We start from the raw sequence: 15,161 nt of genomic DNA, 5'->3' as shown, positions 1-15,161 counted from the left end.
CAGGACAGCTCTGTTTCTGCTCCAGAAACCAGTTTAAGTAAGTAACTGTTAACATTCAGAGTGTCACTCTTGATCTCTTTGATAGTTTTCTCCAAAGCAAGAATAACTAGTGTAAAAGCAGAAAATATGAACTAAGTTTTGTGTGTGTTCTGATGAATCATCTGAAGTCAAATGTAATATCATTATATCCAATCATTGTAGTCAAGATAGTAGTACTTGGTGAAACAGTTCAGTTGTTTTTTTAACTCTACTATGATTTTAGAATCAACATGGCGGATCTACTGGATTTCTATATAGTAGATATTGCTGAAGTGAAAGAGGCCCTGGAAAACAGTGATACTGCTGCAGCAACTGAGAAAATTCAAGAATGTTTAGAAAAGCAAGAAAAGATTCCATTAAACATTGCCATTACAGGAGAGTCTGGTGCTGGTAAATCCACTTTTATTAATGCCTTCAGAGGTATAGACCACAAAGATGAGAGGGCAGCCCGCACTGGTGCTGTAGAAACCACCATGGAGGTTACAAAATACCCACATCCAAACTATCCTAATGTCTTATTCTGGGATCTCCCTGGTATTGGCACTACCAATTTTCCAGCTGATGAGTATCTGAAGAAAATGGAATTTGAAAAGTTTGACTTCTTCATCATCATCTCAGACACTCGTTTCAGAGAAAATGATGTGAAACTCGCTCTGGGGATTCAAAAGATGGAGAAAAAGTTCTACTTTGTCCGCTCCAAAATTGACAATGATGTTCGTGCTGAAGAAAGAACTCAGAAAGATTTCAGTCTAGAGAAGAGTCTTAAAAGGATCAAGGAAAACTGCATTCAAGGTAAGATTGGGTTTTGTTTTGTTTGGTTTTTTTTAGTTCCCTTACCTCTAAAAACCAAACAAGATCTTCACTTAGAATTCTTTTGTGGACCCTAATAAATGCCACCCTGAAGATTGTCATGTTAGTATATTTAGAACTGGTCACACTGGTATGACCAGGTGTGAGGTGTGAATAAACCGATTTTAGTCCAGTCAACATGCTGACTGAAAGACTCTTTGTCTTTTTAATAACATGTCAGCTTTGTTAACTAGTGTAGATTCTCTAGAGCCAGAGTCATAAATATAATTTATGTATCAAAGACGAAATTTAAGGATATCCGCTAATATGCAACTTTTTAGATTTCAGAGTTTAAAAAAGGATGTAATTTTTTTTTAATGGGATTTTGGATTTTCTTAAAACACAGGTCTTGAAAAAGGAGGGATGACGTCTCCTAAGGTCTTCCTGGTGTCCAGTTTTGAACTCCACCTTTATGATTTCCCTCTCCTACAAAATACCTTAGAGAAAGAACTCCCAGCACATAAGAGGGATGTTCTGCTGTTTGCCATGCCCAACATCAACATGGAGGTCATCAACAAGAAGAAAGATGCCTTTCAGGCCAAGATAATATTATACTCTGCTGGATCTGCAATGGTAGCAGGCGTACCGATTCCTTGGCTTTCTGTTACTGCTGATCTAACCATAATGGTGAAAGCTATAGTAGATTATCTAACTGGTTTTGGTCTAGATGAGCCTTCACTGGAAAGGCTTTCTTCCACCTCAGGTGTGTCTTTAGATGAATTACATGCTGTCCTTAAGTCACCACTTGCTGCCAAAAACATAACCAATGATCTCGTCCTGAAGGTGTTGTCCCACTTAACAGGCACAACTGCATTAATGGCAGCAGAGGAGGGGTCCAGATTTTTTCCATTATTTGGACTCCCATTAGCAATGAGTCTGTCTTTTGTCACAACCTACAGAGCTCTGAGTTTTTTCCTCAACATGCTTGCAGACGATGCTCAGAGTGTGTTTAAAAAGGCTCTGGGTTTGGAAACTGTGGAATAAGGGAAATATTTTACTGCTACTCATATTCATCATTATTACCATTGCATTAAGCAACTTTGCATTAAGTCATTACCATTGCATTGATCAAATTAATCATCATTTCAGTAAAACATTTATTGAAGCTGTTGGCATTACATTAACCTTTTTATTACAGGTACAGCTAAGACCATTTTATACACATTGCATTTTGTGCTTATTAAAGAGTTGAAGCTCGGTCAATTAATTGGAGGTTGTAAGCTTTGTTTGGCACGATGTCCAGACAATCTATTGTGTAAGTGACTTGGAGCTATAGAAGGTTAAAACTGCGTACACGCTTACAAAACACATATAATACATATAATCTAGAAACAGGCTTGAGTGAAGGCCTGAATGTATCTGGCTTATTGTTGCATCTGAGTTTGCTTAGTAACAGGTGACAGAAGATGGGCCAAAAAGGAGGACCAGTCCCTGGGAAACGTCAGAACCTGAATCCATCGCCATATTTGGAGAAGATGCTAGAGAGGGGAACTTCAGTGTCTGCATTTATCTCTTAAGATTGCTCATTGTCTATAAAACATGCAAATGATGTTCTTAAAATACAAATTATGTTCTTGTACAACGCGAGAAGGGGCGTTAACCAACCCTGACGTTATAAAAGCAATCTGAAGTGTATTTTTGGGCAAAGATCTACATCTGATGTTTTGCAGTGTACATCTTCCCACGCGTGTGTTCAATAAACCCATCTGTTTGATTGCATCCTCCTGGGCCTCTGGTATTTTGTTTTGGTCCTCAACATCGCGAATCGGGACAAAATCTCTCAATAATATTGTATGAACAAGCTTTCATCTGAGAAAACTGCCAGCATTTTCATTTTCTTCTCATTTTTTTTACTAAATAAATCACTCAATCATCCAAATCATAGCTTGTCTTAACAAATGTGCTTGTATAGCTGATAAGTTTATGAGATGCCTCAGCAGATCTCATTTAATGCAAGATAATCTTAAGTCTTTGAAACTAGACTCTAGAATGTAATCTTTAGGTTCCTGTTAGTTCCGGTTTTATTTTGGTTCTTGTGATCACTGGTCCTTGTATATTATTGTGCATTTTATATCCCCTTCTTGTCCCGGGTTCTTACTTGAATTATTTGCTTGAAAATATTTTGAATGTACTAATAAATTGTCATGTAGTAGGTAACCACAAAATTATTTAACAATTGTAGATTTAATATTACTATGTAGGTGTCATAACTAAAGGTTTACGAAATATTAGAAAACCATTCTGCCTTTCTTTTGAATATTTTTATTATGAAATTGATTTGATTGATTGATTTTTATTATGACAAGCGTTCACTGTCCTTCAGTGGTCACAATGAGGCACTACAACTGAAAAAATACCAATAGTAAACAAAATGTTTGTCATTTTTGAATCATTAAACATGTACACAAATATAAGCATTAATGTAAGCATTTGTTTTGTTTTCTTTTTTACTATTTGCATACCAAATTTAAATCCACTGTTAGTTTTGTCCATTAATAAATGATATGAAGCAGATCACACAGATAAGGAGGAGCAAGGTTATGGATGCACTTAAATGTGAGAACTAAGATTTTAGTTTATCTTAGCTTCTATGGGCAACCAGTGAAGATGTTGAAGAACTCTGGTAATATGGTCTGAATAAGTTGAAGTTTATGCAGGGCCTATTGGATCGATCGGGGAAGTAATAAGACTATGGACAAGAAATACAGCAGCATGGGGAGTAAGGAAGGGATTAAGTTGGTTACTGTTATGTAAGTGAAAGTATGCAGACCGGGTTATGTAATTAATGTGAGACTGAAATGAGAGACTGAAATGAGAGAGTACTGTCAAATATAACACCCAAGCTCTTTACCTGAGGGTACAGAAGGAGAAAGACATCGCAAACGCTTCCTGGCAGTACTCCCTCTGTGAGTAGGCTGCCCGGCTTCCAGCTGCTGCGGGCGGACAAGACAGAGAGACAGCGGTGAGAGGAAAGGAGGGGGGCTGGCTGTGTTTGTTAAAGACAGTTGTGGTATCCCTGGGCACGTCGCTGTGAAAGAACAACTCTGCAACACAGACATTGCGCTATTAGCCGTTAGCATCCGTGGAGGCAGCCTGTGACTCTCTGTGGTCCGCAGGCTGCAAACGCAATCTCCGAGAGCTCTTCTATCAAATGACTTTAATCATGTCTCGCTGGACTCCACACTGCCCACCTTCACCCAGTATGTGACCTGCCCCACCGTAGGCAATAAAACATTGTACTTATTGTATGCCAATGAAAAAGTGGCATACAGTTCATCACCTCTCCCTGCCCAGGGAAGATCTGATCGTAACCTAGTACGCCTTGTCCCTGTGTGCAGCCCTTAGTGTGCAGGGAGCCACTAATCACCCACGCAGTGCAGAGATGGTCCGCGGAGGGCATATAAATAAATAATAAAAGCAAATAAATGACAGAATGCTTTTTTTTTTTTTTTTTTAAACAAGTGGAGACATTAACTTTAGTCAAAATCTTTTTTTGGTCTGTCTAAATTAATACCACTGTATAATAGCCTTCAATTGTAATATTATTAACAGCATCTCAGGAATATTTTGCCCCTTCAACATGCATTTAAAAAGAACCTGATATGCAGTTTTACACCACTGTCATTGGCCTCATTCTAGATGTTGAGTCTGTACACCGGCAGGAAGTTGAGCGGCTAGTACTCTGGTGCAGTCAGCACAAGCTGGAACTGAACACGCTTAAGACTGCGGAGATATCCCTCAACACTGCCTCCCCTCACCATATCTACACTGCAGTCATTGAGTTTGTCCTGTGCTCCTCCATCACAGTCTGGTATGAAGCAGCCACTAAGCAGGACAGGAGCAGGCTGCAGTGGACTGTACTGGCAGCAGAAAAGATCATTGGCACCCCCTGCCCTCCATCCAGGACCTGCACCTTTCAAGAACCAGGAAACGGGCATGGAAAATCATCACAGACCCCTCACACCCTGGACATAGACTTATTGGCCCACTGCCCTCTGGCAGACAGTATAGAAGCCTGCAAACCAGGACCACCAGACATAGGAACAGTTTCTTTCCCCTCGCCATCTCCCTCCTAAGCGGTTGAACTATCACACTGCTAGACTGCAACTGCACTCTTTGGTATTAACTTCTATAATCCTGTAATTTCTGTATAAAAGAATTAGATTGTGTATTATATTGTTAGTTTATACACCTGTGTGCATATGTGCATGTGTATTTATGTATGTCCACCAGTGTTGGGTAAGTTACTTTAAAATAGTAACTTAGTTACATTACTAGTTACTTCTCTCAAAAGTAACTCAGTTACTTCAAGTTACTTGTTACTTTCAAAGTAACTAGTTACTAGGGAAAGTAACTTTGGTTTTACTCAGAATTCTCTTGTTAATGTGTTGCTTCCATAACTTTGCCAGTCTTCTAGCTTGCTTACTTGCCACAGTGCACTGTGCCACCTACCAATAGAAAGTGTGAGATTATTTTGTTATCATATGTTACCTTATATATGAGATCAAAGTAGTTGCATTATGATACTGTTCTAGATCATATTATACTCTTAATATAGAGGGGGTGATCAGTATGTAGTTTTAGTTTGCCTTAGACCTCTGACTTTAAAGAGTGTGAAAATCATTAGATCTGTTGGATTGACCTGTATTATTCTTTCTATCTGCTTAGGCTGTTGCACCATCACCACTCGAACTGGTGGGTCCAGCTGGACTGTTACATTCAGTTTGCACGTAGTCAGGCCTCACTAACGTGCACATATATACAGACTTATGAAAGACACGCACGTTCCCTCACATACACACTTATTAACAAAGGGAGGTCGTCTCAGGACATCCTCTCTAGTGGACTCAGTTTCACAAAATGCACAACAGATCACACACTTGTTTTTCTCTACAAGTACCATCTGATGTCTATATAAGAAAGACTTTTGGGATTGTGGGGACTTGATATCATTTCCAGTAAGGTCTGTGTGACGTCATCATGAATAATATAAAAGATATGGAGAGCCGCCGCCCGGCGGAGATCTGTGGCTGTACGCTTGTCTTCCCATGCTTCTGTCTTAGAAGTGTGTAATAAAGATCACTATTCTGGCATCTACTGAGACCATGCAGTCGTTTGTCTTCTCCTCAAAACTCGAATCATGACATTCTTGGTGCCGAAACACCGGTTTGGGGGGAGACTAATAATGGAGCTTGGCTGACGGTCTAGTGGTGTCAGACGGACAGCCAGGAGCTCGACTGAGTGATGGGCCCTGAAATAGGAGAGGTAAGCACCGCCTGTTGAGTGATGTCCAAAGGTGCTGAATTGGAGGAATTAAGATAAAATTAAGTGTTCACTCAGTGGGGCTTCTGGTCTGTCCGGGGTGATCTTGGGGTAATTAGTGTTAAAGGCAGGGAATAGTGAACTGAGTAAATGTATTGCTGTTTATTTTGAGAGTGAACTGTTGAGTTAAGAGGTTATGTGTTTAAGTCTATACGGTTTAAAAGGTTTAAATGTGGGTTGACTGGGAATGCCAGCCAGTCAATCGGTAGTGTAGGGTATTTGATCCAATCGATTAGCAGAGACGCGGTCTCGGGTGTCAGGTAATGAAACTGGATGGCAAGGGTCCAACAGTGAGGCTTTTAAAACAAGTAAATTCATTTAGGACTGAGAGCACGGCTCTCTAGGAATGCAGTCGTCCAGCAGGTGGCGCTGACCCCTAATCGCGGACGCGTGGTTAGGTTCTAGCCTGGAGTGACCTTCCACGGAGATTCGGACGCCCGTTAACAGGTCAGGTAATCTACGAGTGATTGCCTTCTACTGCATTGATTGATTGACAGAGTCGGACTCGGCTGTATCCTGTTAACATTGGGGCTTGGGAACTTTAAGTAAAGCCAAAAGCGTGATCTGGGATAGTTCACGCGGCTGGTGGAGGTCCCAGTTTTTCCTGGTGGGGAAGCAGTTATAAATTACTAGGACTTAGGAATCTGACCGTTTTCAAGGCGGCGTACTTGAAACGTGTAATTGATCAGTAAGGGCGCGGCCCTGGGCTTAGAGGCTTTTTAATTACTCAAAAGTTTAGGAACACCAGCAGAGAAATAGAGAAGTGAGATAAAGTTGTTCTGGCATATGGTGTTTTTCTTACGGGCCCGTATGTAAATAGAATGTAAATTACTTGTGTGCGTGTGTGTGAATAAAGTGTAAATTAGTGTATAAACTGTCATCTTGTTAAATCTGAAACTGCCAGTTGAGAAAAAAAAGGAAGACTCTTTTCTCTTTTCTGTTCTCCCTCTGAGAAGGGATTTTGTGTGGGTATGTGTGCTGGAGGAATAAAAAAAAAAAAAAAAAGAGAAGAGTAGAGAAACTCTCTGTGTTGGAGGAAAAAAGGTTGGGGCTGTGTGTGTGTGACAGGAAGTGTGCATGCCCATATAAGAGTTAAGCTCTAGGCAGATAGGAAAAAAAAGGAAAAGTGTGTCTCTCTCTGTCTCAAGCAGCTGCAAGAAGGGGGGCCTGTAACCCCGCATTGAGTGTGTGTATGAGCACAGAGAGAGAAGGAGAGAAAGGGGGGCCAGCGTGCGTCCATTTAATATTAAAGGAAAAAGTGCAAAACTGTTTTTTTTTCTCTGTTTCTTTGGGGGTTGAATGGGCATGAGGCCATGGAAACTTTAAGGAAAGAAATGAAATGATATTAATCGTATGTTTTAGTGTGTTAATACAGGTTACAGATGACTAAAGGTGGACTTCTCTCAACCTGGAATTTTGAGTACGGCGCCAAAACCAGTAGAGTAGTATAATTGGGAGAAAACAGGCCAGATTTTGGCTTAAAATTTTACAGCTTGACCTGGCACTTGTCCCTATCCTGAGAAGAAGCCCAAAGGACAATTAATCTCCTGATGAAGACCAATAGAACATCGTGAGCTTGAGAAGAATTTACAAGCAGCCAAAAAATAGTGCAACTGAACTGTTCACCAAACTGACATGCACTCTGAGTTACAGGCTGGACAGTTGAACGGTGGGAAAGCACTGGACACTGATTCTCAGATTTGCCATGCTTGGAGTAATCTTGAAGAGACGATTGAAAGGCTGGGATTTAATCCAGAAGGAAATACTGAAGAGAAACGGAGAGGTCACGGACTGTGCTGGAGAATTCTGGACCACAAAAGGACACTGAGAGAAGAGGACGGGAACCAGTGGAGAGGTGAAGCTTGACTGCGAAAATACAGGGTATAATTAGATTGAAATGAAAGCCTGAACTCATGATGGTGTTTAGAGATGTCCACCAGAAAACTAAAAGAGGTAAACTGAAGAAGATAAAATAAAGAAAGAAAATAACTGACAATTAAATGAGTGAATGGAAAACACACATACACAAAGTGTTACATGTGAAATTATACTCTTATAAAGAATCAGAAGTGAGGTAGTTTTGAATTAAGAAATCAGTGAAACGATGCATGAATTCACTCTGAATATAACATATAGAGGCAATGAAGAAAGCAGCTTACACTCACTGAACATTAACAAAAACATATAGGAGAAGCAATGAAGACCTGCTTACACTTATGAACTTGACATAAGCTGGTATTTCTGGCCAGAGGGGGAGACGGGTAGCTTAAGTACTCATGATGATAATAAAATGTCTCAGTTATGTTTTTTCAGGTGGAAAATAAACAGACCTGGATCAATTCTCCACGTGCAGCGGTCGGAAGGAAAACCTATAGGTTAACTTGACTGGATATGTTAAGGCAAGTTTCTGGTTGAATTGTTCACAGCGCCATGTCTCGATGAAACCTGACAAGTGGGCCCTAACTTCTGGCTGAGGACCAGGAATGCTGTTAATAAGGTGGGAACTTAAAATTTGGGTTAGCAAATTGGGGGAAGAAAACTGACGGCTCAAGTGGAGAAATGTGTAGGAGTCTGACAGACTGCAAGAGCAACACATGCAAATTCACATATATAAGCAGAAAATGCATTAACCTCATAAGGACAAGCATAACGATTAATGCATAAACATTAATTAAACCTGGCTAAGAACACAAACATACGCAATGAAGAAACATCTTACATACGTGTGCACGCACAAGCAGGGTTAAAGCAGCGACACTTAACATACACCAGTTTTTAAAAGGATATAGTTTATCCATTACGGACAAATAAACTCTCTGGGTTGCAGAACAACAACTTAACTTGGAAAGACAAAGACATTGGTCTGATGATTAAGTGAGGACACGACAAATTTAGTGGTTAAAAGGGTCGAATTGGGACATGTTTTTGTTGATTGTTTAAGACAAATGACTACTGAATGACAGAAAATTCCTTTTTAGGTTTCTAAACAGGATCTTAAGAATTTTAACACGTACCTGTGTTGTCCTGCCAACTTGGGGGGTTATGAGTTGATTATAGGGGGAGAAAAAACAAAAAGGGGAGAGAGGAGGCCTCGTTGTTTCTCCCCTCTCCGAATAACACAGCCAACACAACATCATTTTCCTGTTCGCCTGTTTTTGTTCTGTTTTTGTTTTTTCTTTGTGAAAAGCCGAGGCTGACCTGGACTCCTACCCTTCCCTCTATCATCGTTGCCCTTTCCGCTACCATCTTTGATCCTTTGACCCCTGAAGGCAACAGCTGGACCCACAATAACGACCAGAAAATGTCAACAGTGCTGCAGGAATGCGATCTCATGCAGCAGAGATGGAGAGCACTAAACCTGAAGCCCGTTTCACTACACGGGGGAAATTCCCAGACTGCGTCAGCTGACAGAGCTGTGACGTGACGCGCATGGAGCTAGGAGGAAAAGGGAGGGTGAGCAAAAGAATGCTGACCTCTGAGAAGAGCCGAACAGCAGAGCTGCAGAAGGCCGTGGAGCAAAGTAAGGACAACATAAATAGACTCTGATCTGACGTGGAAGGAAAAGACTCTGAGGTTTTTGCCCTCAGTAAGAGCTTAAGGTATCAGAAGCAGAAACTGAGCATGGCTCCGGAGGAGCTGGCTGCTAATTGAACCCATCAGTCAGACTTGGAGTCCCACATACAGGACTTGAAATCAGGCGGCAGCTTGCTGGAGCAGGAGGTCGCCAGACCTGACCCAAAGCTCCAACAGCAGGAGCAAGCCCTGAAGGAGCTACAGAAGCAAAAGGGTCAAGTTACAAGGAGAAGAAGAAGAGGCAGGCAGCTGCAACAACGGATGCAAACAGACCCAAAGAGGAGGGCAGGACCCCAGGGCATGCTTCAGGCCGCTGGTTTACCCAAACAACAGAACAGGAAGGTGATGAACACAAACACACACTTCTGCATGCGCCGACTTAGAAAAAGAGAAACACACACATGAACACTCATGCACTCGTTGAGTGAGTGAAAACTGATACACACCCATGCACCAAAATCAAAATGTTGATTCAATTCACTAAGAAGTGACACACAATGCTCCAGCTGCTGCAATGAAGAATGCTTTATTGACAAAGGCTCAATGCTGCACACAACAAATCCAAATACAGAATCTGTTATAATAATAAGCCCAGAGGGCATTTGTGTGATTTGGGGAGCAGAGTCTAGAGTACTTTGGTTCTGTACTAAATTCTGGTTTCCAGTGTGAGAAAAGTCACGCAGTGCCAGTCTTAGAGCTAGGTTGAGTGATGATTTTAAATTATTGTAAGTAAATCATTGTAGACCCGTTCAAGTTTCATGATAACTAGGATCTAGACTTTGTTGAACCCTAGGCAATTTGAACAGGTAAAATCTGAGTGACCAAGTAGCAGTTGAATGAAAGTTATTGAATGAGTGTTGGGGTAAACTGCCAGAGTTAAGAGCACTAAAACATTTCAAGAGCTCAAATTACTTAATATGGAAACGGTTCTATTTTGTTTCACGAACGCAAAACATATAGGTTTATGAATATGAAAAGGTTGAGGTGGTGTTGAGTTGACTCTGTTTAGGTTTGGCATTTTTACTGATAGGAGGAATATTCAGTGACAAGTCCTAAGACCCGGGCGTCTGCATTTTTGTTTTTGTTATCTTTCTGACTAAAGTGTTATCGATGCATTTTCAGCAATTAAAAATACCAATATCACGACATCAACAAATCTGAAAGGAGGATTTTCCAGCATGAACGACCTTTTTAAGGTCATAAACAGGCCTCAAACATATTGTGAGACCTGTGTCCTTAAAAATGTCTACATTGGATTTTTTTTTTTTTTAAAGTGTGAGGTTGAAATTTGGAAAAAGGTCAACTGGACGTCTCCCAGATGGCCACAGCTCACCCCACAGTACTTGGCTGAACGCATGACCGAAGCACGTTGGCGAGTCGGGCTGTGGAGAGCACCTGAGCCGAGATGGTTAAAGGATGTTGGATTATACAGTGCAGGTCTAATTGGACTGTTCAGAAATGCCAGGAGAGACTCCTGTCTACAGGAGAGCTGCTGGATCCACAGCCAGGCTGCTGATGTGCTCATTTCTAATCTCGTCCATCCCGGTTTCTCCCAAAGAAAATCATCTTCAGCTCGGCCTCCTGTCTCCAAACCAAACACCACAGCAGGTCTCACTGCCATCTTGTAAACTCTCCTTTTCACGCCTGCTGCTATCCTTCTGTCACACATTACCTCTGACAATCGTCTCCACCTGCTCCACCCATCCTGCACTGTCTGTTGCTTTGGATGGTTGACACCAGATACTGAAACTATTCTACTTTCACTACTTCAGCTCGATGTGTCTTCTGGGGTGATCGTGGCTCAAGAGTTGGGAGTTCGCCTTGTAATCGGAAGGTTGCCGGTTCGAGCCCCGGCTTGGACAGTCTCGGTCGTTGTGTCCTTGGACAAGACACTTCACCCGTTGCCTACTGGTGGTGGTCAGAGGGCCCGGTGGCGCCAGTGTCCAGCAGCCTCGCCTCTGTCAGTGCGCCCCAGGGTGGCTGTGGCTACAATGTAGCTTGCCATCACCAGTGTGTGAATATGTGTTCGAATGGGTGGATGACTGGATGTGTAAAGCGCTTTGGGGTCCTTAGGGACTAGTAAAGCGCTATATAAATACAGGCCATTTACCATTCTCCTTTCTGCCTGCCATCCACTCTCAGCACAGATCACAATGTTTTCTGTGAACATCAGAGCCCACGGTGACTCATACCTGGCCTCATCTCTCAGGCCGTCCATTGTTAATAATAATTACTGTTATTATTATTATCACAGTAGTATCATTAAAAGCAGTATTACAATCACTTTAACAAAACAATTTCCAAAATATGGGATATTTGATGCATGACGTAACTTATAGTTAAACAGCTTTCAAAATGTATTTAAAATTAAGAAAAAAAAACCTGGTCTGGCTTCACGTATTAAAAATCGGCTGTATGTTCTTGTATGTTCCACACGATGGCGCACTGAGACAGCTTCTTTTACCCAGGCGACGGCTGGCCTTTGGCTCGAGGAAGCAGTGAAATAACCGAGATCCGTCTGTAATCCTGTGCGCATGCGTCTCCAAATGCAGAAAAAACATGAGGATTTGGCACCACCTTCCGAGTATCGTTTTCCTAGTTAAACGTACACATTTGTCTTAAGTAAAAAGAAACTTACAATTACAAGCTACAAGTATTTAAATATTTTAAATAAGAGGATTGACTCATTGAAATAAGCCGATCTGTGAGCGCGCAGTCTCAGAAACAACAAATGTTACCTGTGAGGCTCACCACCCCCTCCTTCTTGGACGCTGACAGATGTCGTCTCAGGACTCCGACAAGCAACAGCACCAAACTCTCCTGAGCGCTCATGATCATAAACTTTATTTTTAGTCATTCAATTTTTTAATTAAAATTTTAGATTTGTGCAGATTTGCCTCACGCCACTGTGCGAACAAAGGTATTTATATTACGATGTCTACAAACAATTTGTGACTTTATTATTTGTTTTATCTATAAATAAGAAATATATATGCAAGTGGAGAAGACGTGACATAAAAATAATATTCAACATTTAGATTTCAGAATAAAACGTGACACACACTGATAATTGGACTTTTATTGAAAACCGATGAATTAAATTAAATGAATATATTAACAAATGCTAAAATAACACTGGGATCCATCCCTGGGAAAAATATAGTAAACTAGTGGAGTGAACATAATTTAACATATGGTGATGGAGCGCCGCGTAACACCTGCATCCTCTCACACTGCTTGTTTTTTATAACTCTTTTCAGGTCGTCTTCACCGATGGTGAAGTCTCACCGAGGGTCAAATATTTAGGGATGAGGAGGAAGGGCGAACAGAGGCACTGCATATAGTCCTAAATGATGAGGCTGACACATGTGGACATTAAATTCCCTTACATGAAATGTGTGCTTTCGAACACGGATGAATGCAGAGTGCAAAAATAGATTTTGCAATACAAAAAAAAATAAGATTGTCACTTTGTTCTTATTACACAAACACTCTCTGACCAACACATACACACTGTTTTTTAAAGCTTTTGGTGCCCAACAAAAGGCCGAAGCACGCAGGTAGTAACCTCACCAGTGAGTTTCCCTCAAATCCAGTTACAGTGCTCCATGTTCAGGTATATAAAACACTCACCAGCACCCTCTGTGACCTCACTATGACACAAACAGCACTCTGCTCACTTTGCACACATATACACTGCACATTCACACAAACACGTGGTGTACACAAGCACAAACACAACAGTAAACAGACACAGGAGTGACACACAGACTGCAACGCACATTAACTGACTGCATGTTTTTCTTTTTAAAAAAAGGAATAAATGGTTTGTATTGCTTTGGCCTGTTCTGTGAGCAGCCTGCTCGTGTCGCCTTCCTCCTCCGGTCACGCAACTACGCATGCATCAGAGAGAAGACGACAGCAGGGAGGCGGTGGGGAACATGGCGGATGTCACAGTGTCCGTTTCGTCACTGCAGTGTTCGGACACGTTTACCACCGGGATCCTCGTTTTCCTGGTTTTCCCTTCTTGGCCCGAGGCTTCACGTTAGAACCCCCACGTGTCTTTTTGTGCCGTGAAGTCCGACTCCTCTTGGTCCCATTTGCCGGGGGACAGGCACTCTTCAGTGCTGAAGTCCTGAGGGTTCACCCCAATGTCCAGGACCTGGGGGTTAGTGCGAGACTCAGCGAGTCTGTAGCGACAAAGGGGAAGAAAAAAAAAAGAAAAGACATTTTATTAGCGGCTTTGGTAAAACTATAGACTGTACATAAAAGATGGACATGGCTTCCATCTGAAGCTCTAAAGATGACTGGGGTGCAGGGCAGAATCGCTGAGATGGAGTCGGCAACGTCTGGAGGAAGCTCAAAGGAGAGATGTTTCTCCTCTGTGCTGATAGGACCCAGTTGAGCTTGCTCGGGGTCTAATTAGGCTTCCTGGACTATTTTTGAGGTTCCACACAACTGGGAGGAGTTCCCCGCAGAGATCGCATCCGGTTTGGGAATGTCTAAGGAAGCAGTGCTTTCAAGTTCCCAGAAGGAACTTGAAAGCACTGCTGAAGAAAAGGACATCTGGAACACTTCAAAGGATAATGTCCATCTTTTGTATACAGTCTATAAAATCTGATTTTCTGTTTGCAATGTTTACAGATCTTTGATAATGGTCAGTACAGCGTGCACAAAAAACAGGAACATAAAAATGGACATCACATTTTTAATGAAAATGATTAGAAAATAATAACAATGTGGCCAGATGTGGAAATGAAACAAATCCCGTATTTAAACAACCATAACAATCTAACACGAGCTCCTCTGATCATAAACAGAAGGGCTTTTTTTTTACTTCGTATGAACGTGCCACTCTCCGTCTCTGTGTTAAAGCTGACGGATGTGAGGCAAACACTCAAACATCTGTGATGACGGCGTGGACAAAGTAGAGGAAACATCAGGATCTGTGGCAGAAACGTCCCTCATACTTTTTTTAAACAGTGAAATGGTAAAAGAGTGAAGGCTTCCTCCTCACTGTGCTCTAAAGTTAGTCGACTGGCTACCGTTCTGTGTTATGTTAATGGTTCCTGTCATGAAACATGATGCGGAGACACGTGGGGTGGTTGATCACGGCTACCCGCACAGATGAGCAGGCTTAAACAGTGAGGTTGACGACAGGACGATGAGGTCACAACATCCAGTGACATGATATTATTACCTGAGTAGGATTCAAAGCTATCCAGACTGCGGCTGAGGGTGCAAAGAAAACATCACAAGTCAGGCAACAAACTCTCCTGAAAGGCCTAATTATAAAGCAACTGGACTGATCCAGCCAGCAGAGGGCAGTGCAGAATCTCAAATCCCAACAACAGTCAGAGCTGACAACAGAGACAGTG

The 15,161-nt window shown here is 41.8% G+C and overlaps 2 protein-coding genes across 3 annotated transcripts in view; one reads left to right on the top strand and one right to left on the bottom strand.

The window, feature by feature from the left end:
* The first annotated feature begins 266 nt into the window (after positions 1-266).
* On the top strand, positions 267-1,872 carry LOC146611888 (interferon-gamma-inducible GTPase 10-like). Its single transcript, XM_085343132.1, has 2 exons — positions 267-831; positions 1,235-1,872. Exons 1-2 carry the CDS (start codon positions 270-272, stop codon positions 1,870-1,872), a joined length of 1,200 nt encoding a protein of 399 aa, XP_085199258.1. The 5' UTR covers positions 267-269.
* An 11,005-nt stretch (positions 1,873-12,877) lies between these two features.
* ldlrap1b (low density lipoprotein receptor adaptor protein 1b) overlaps positions 12,878-15,161 on the bottom strand; it is a 48,437-nt gene continuing 46,153 nt past the window's right edge. For both annotated transcript variants that reach the window (XM_085342625.1, XM_085342626.1), the window contains exon 9: positions 12,878-13,973. In XM_085342625.1, the coding sequence (XP_085198751.1) occupies positions 13,829-13,973 (145 nt within the window). In that variant the 3' untranslated portion in view covers positions 12,878-13,828. The remainder of the gene's footprint in view (positions 13,974-15,161) is intronic.

The sequence above is a fragment of the Diplotaxodon limnothrissa genome, linkage group LG19 (genome assembly GCF_057381915.1).
Source record: "Diplotaxodon limnothrissa isolate DT_005_m linkage group LG19, D_limnothrissa_male_GT1.1, whole genome shotgun sequence".
In the NCBI taxonomy this organism is placed as follows: Eukaryota; Metazoa; Chordata; class Actinopteri; order Cichliformes; family Cichlidae; genus Diplotaxodon; species Diplotaxodon limnothrissa.
Note: the sequence above shows the minus strand (reverse complement) of the source record. Positions and strands in the feature narration are given on the sequence as shown.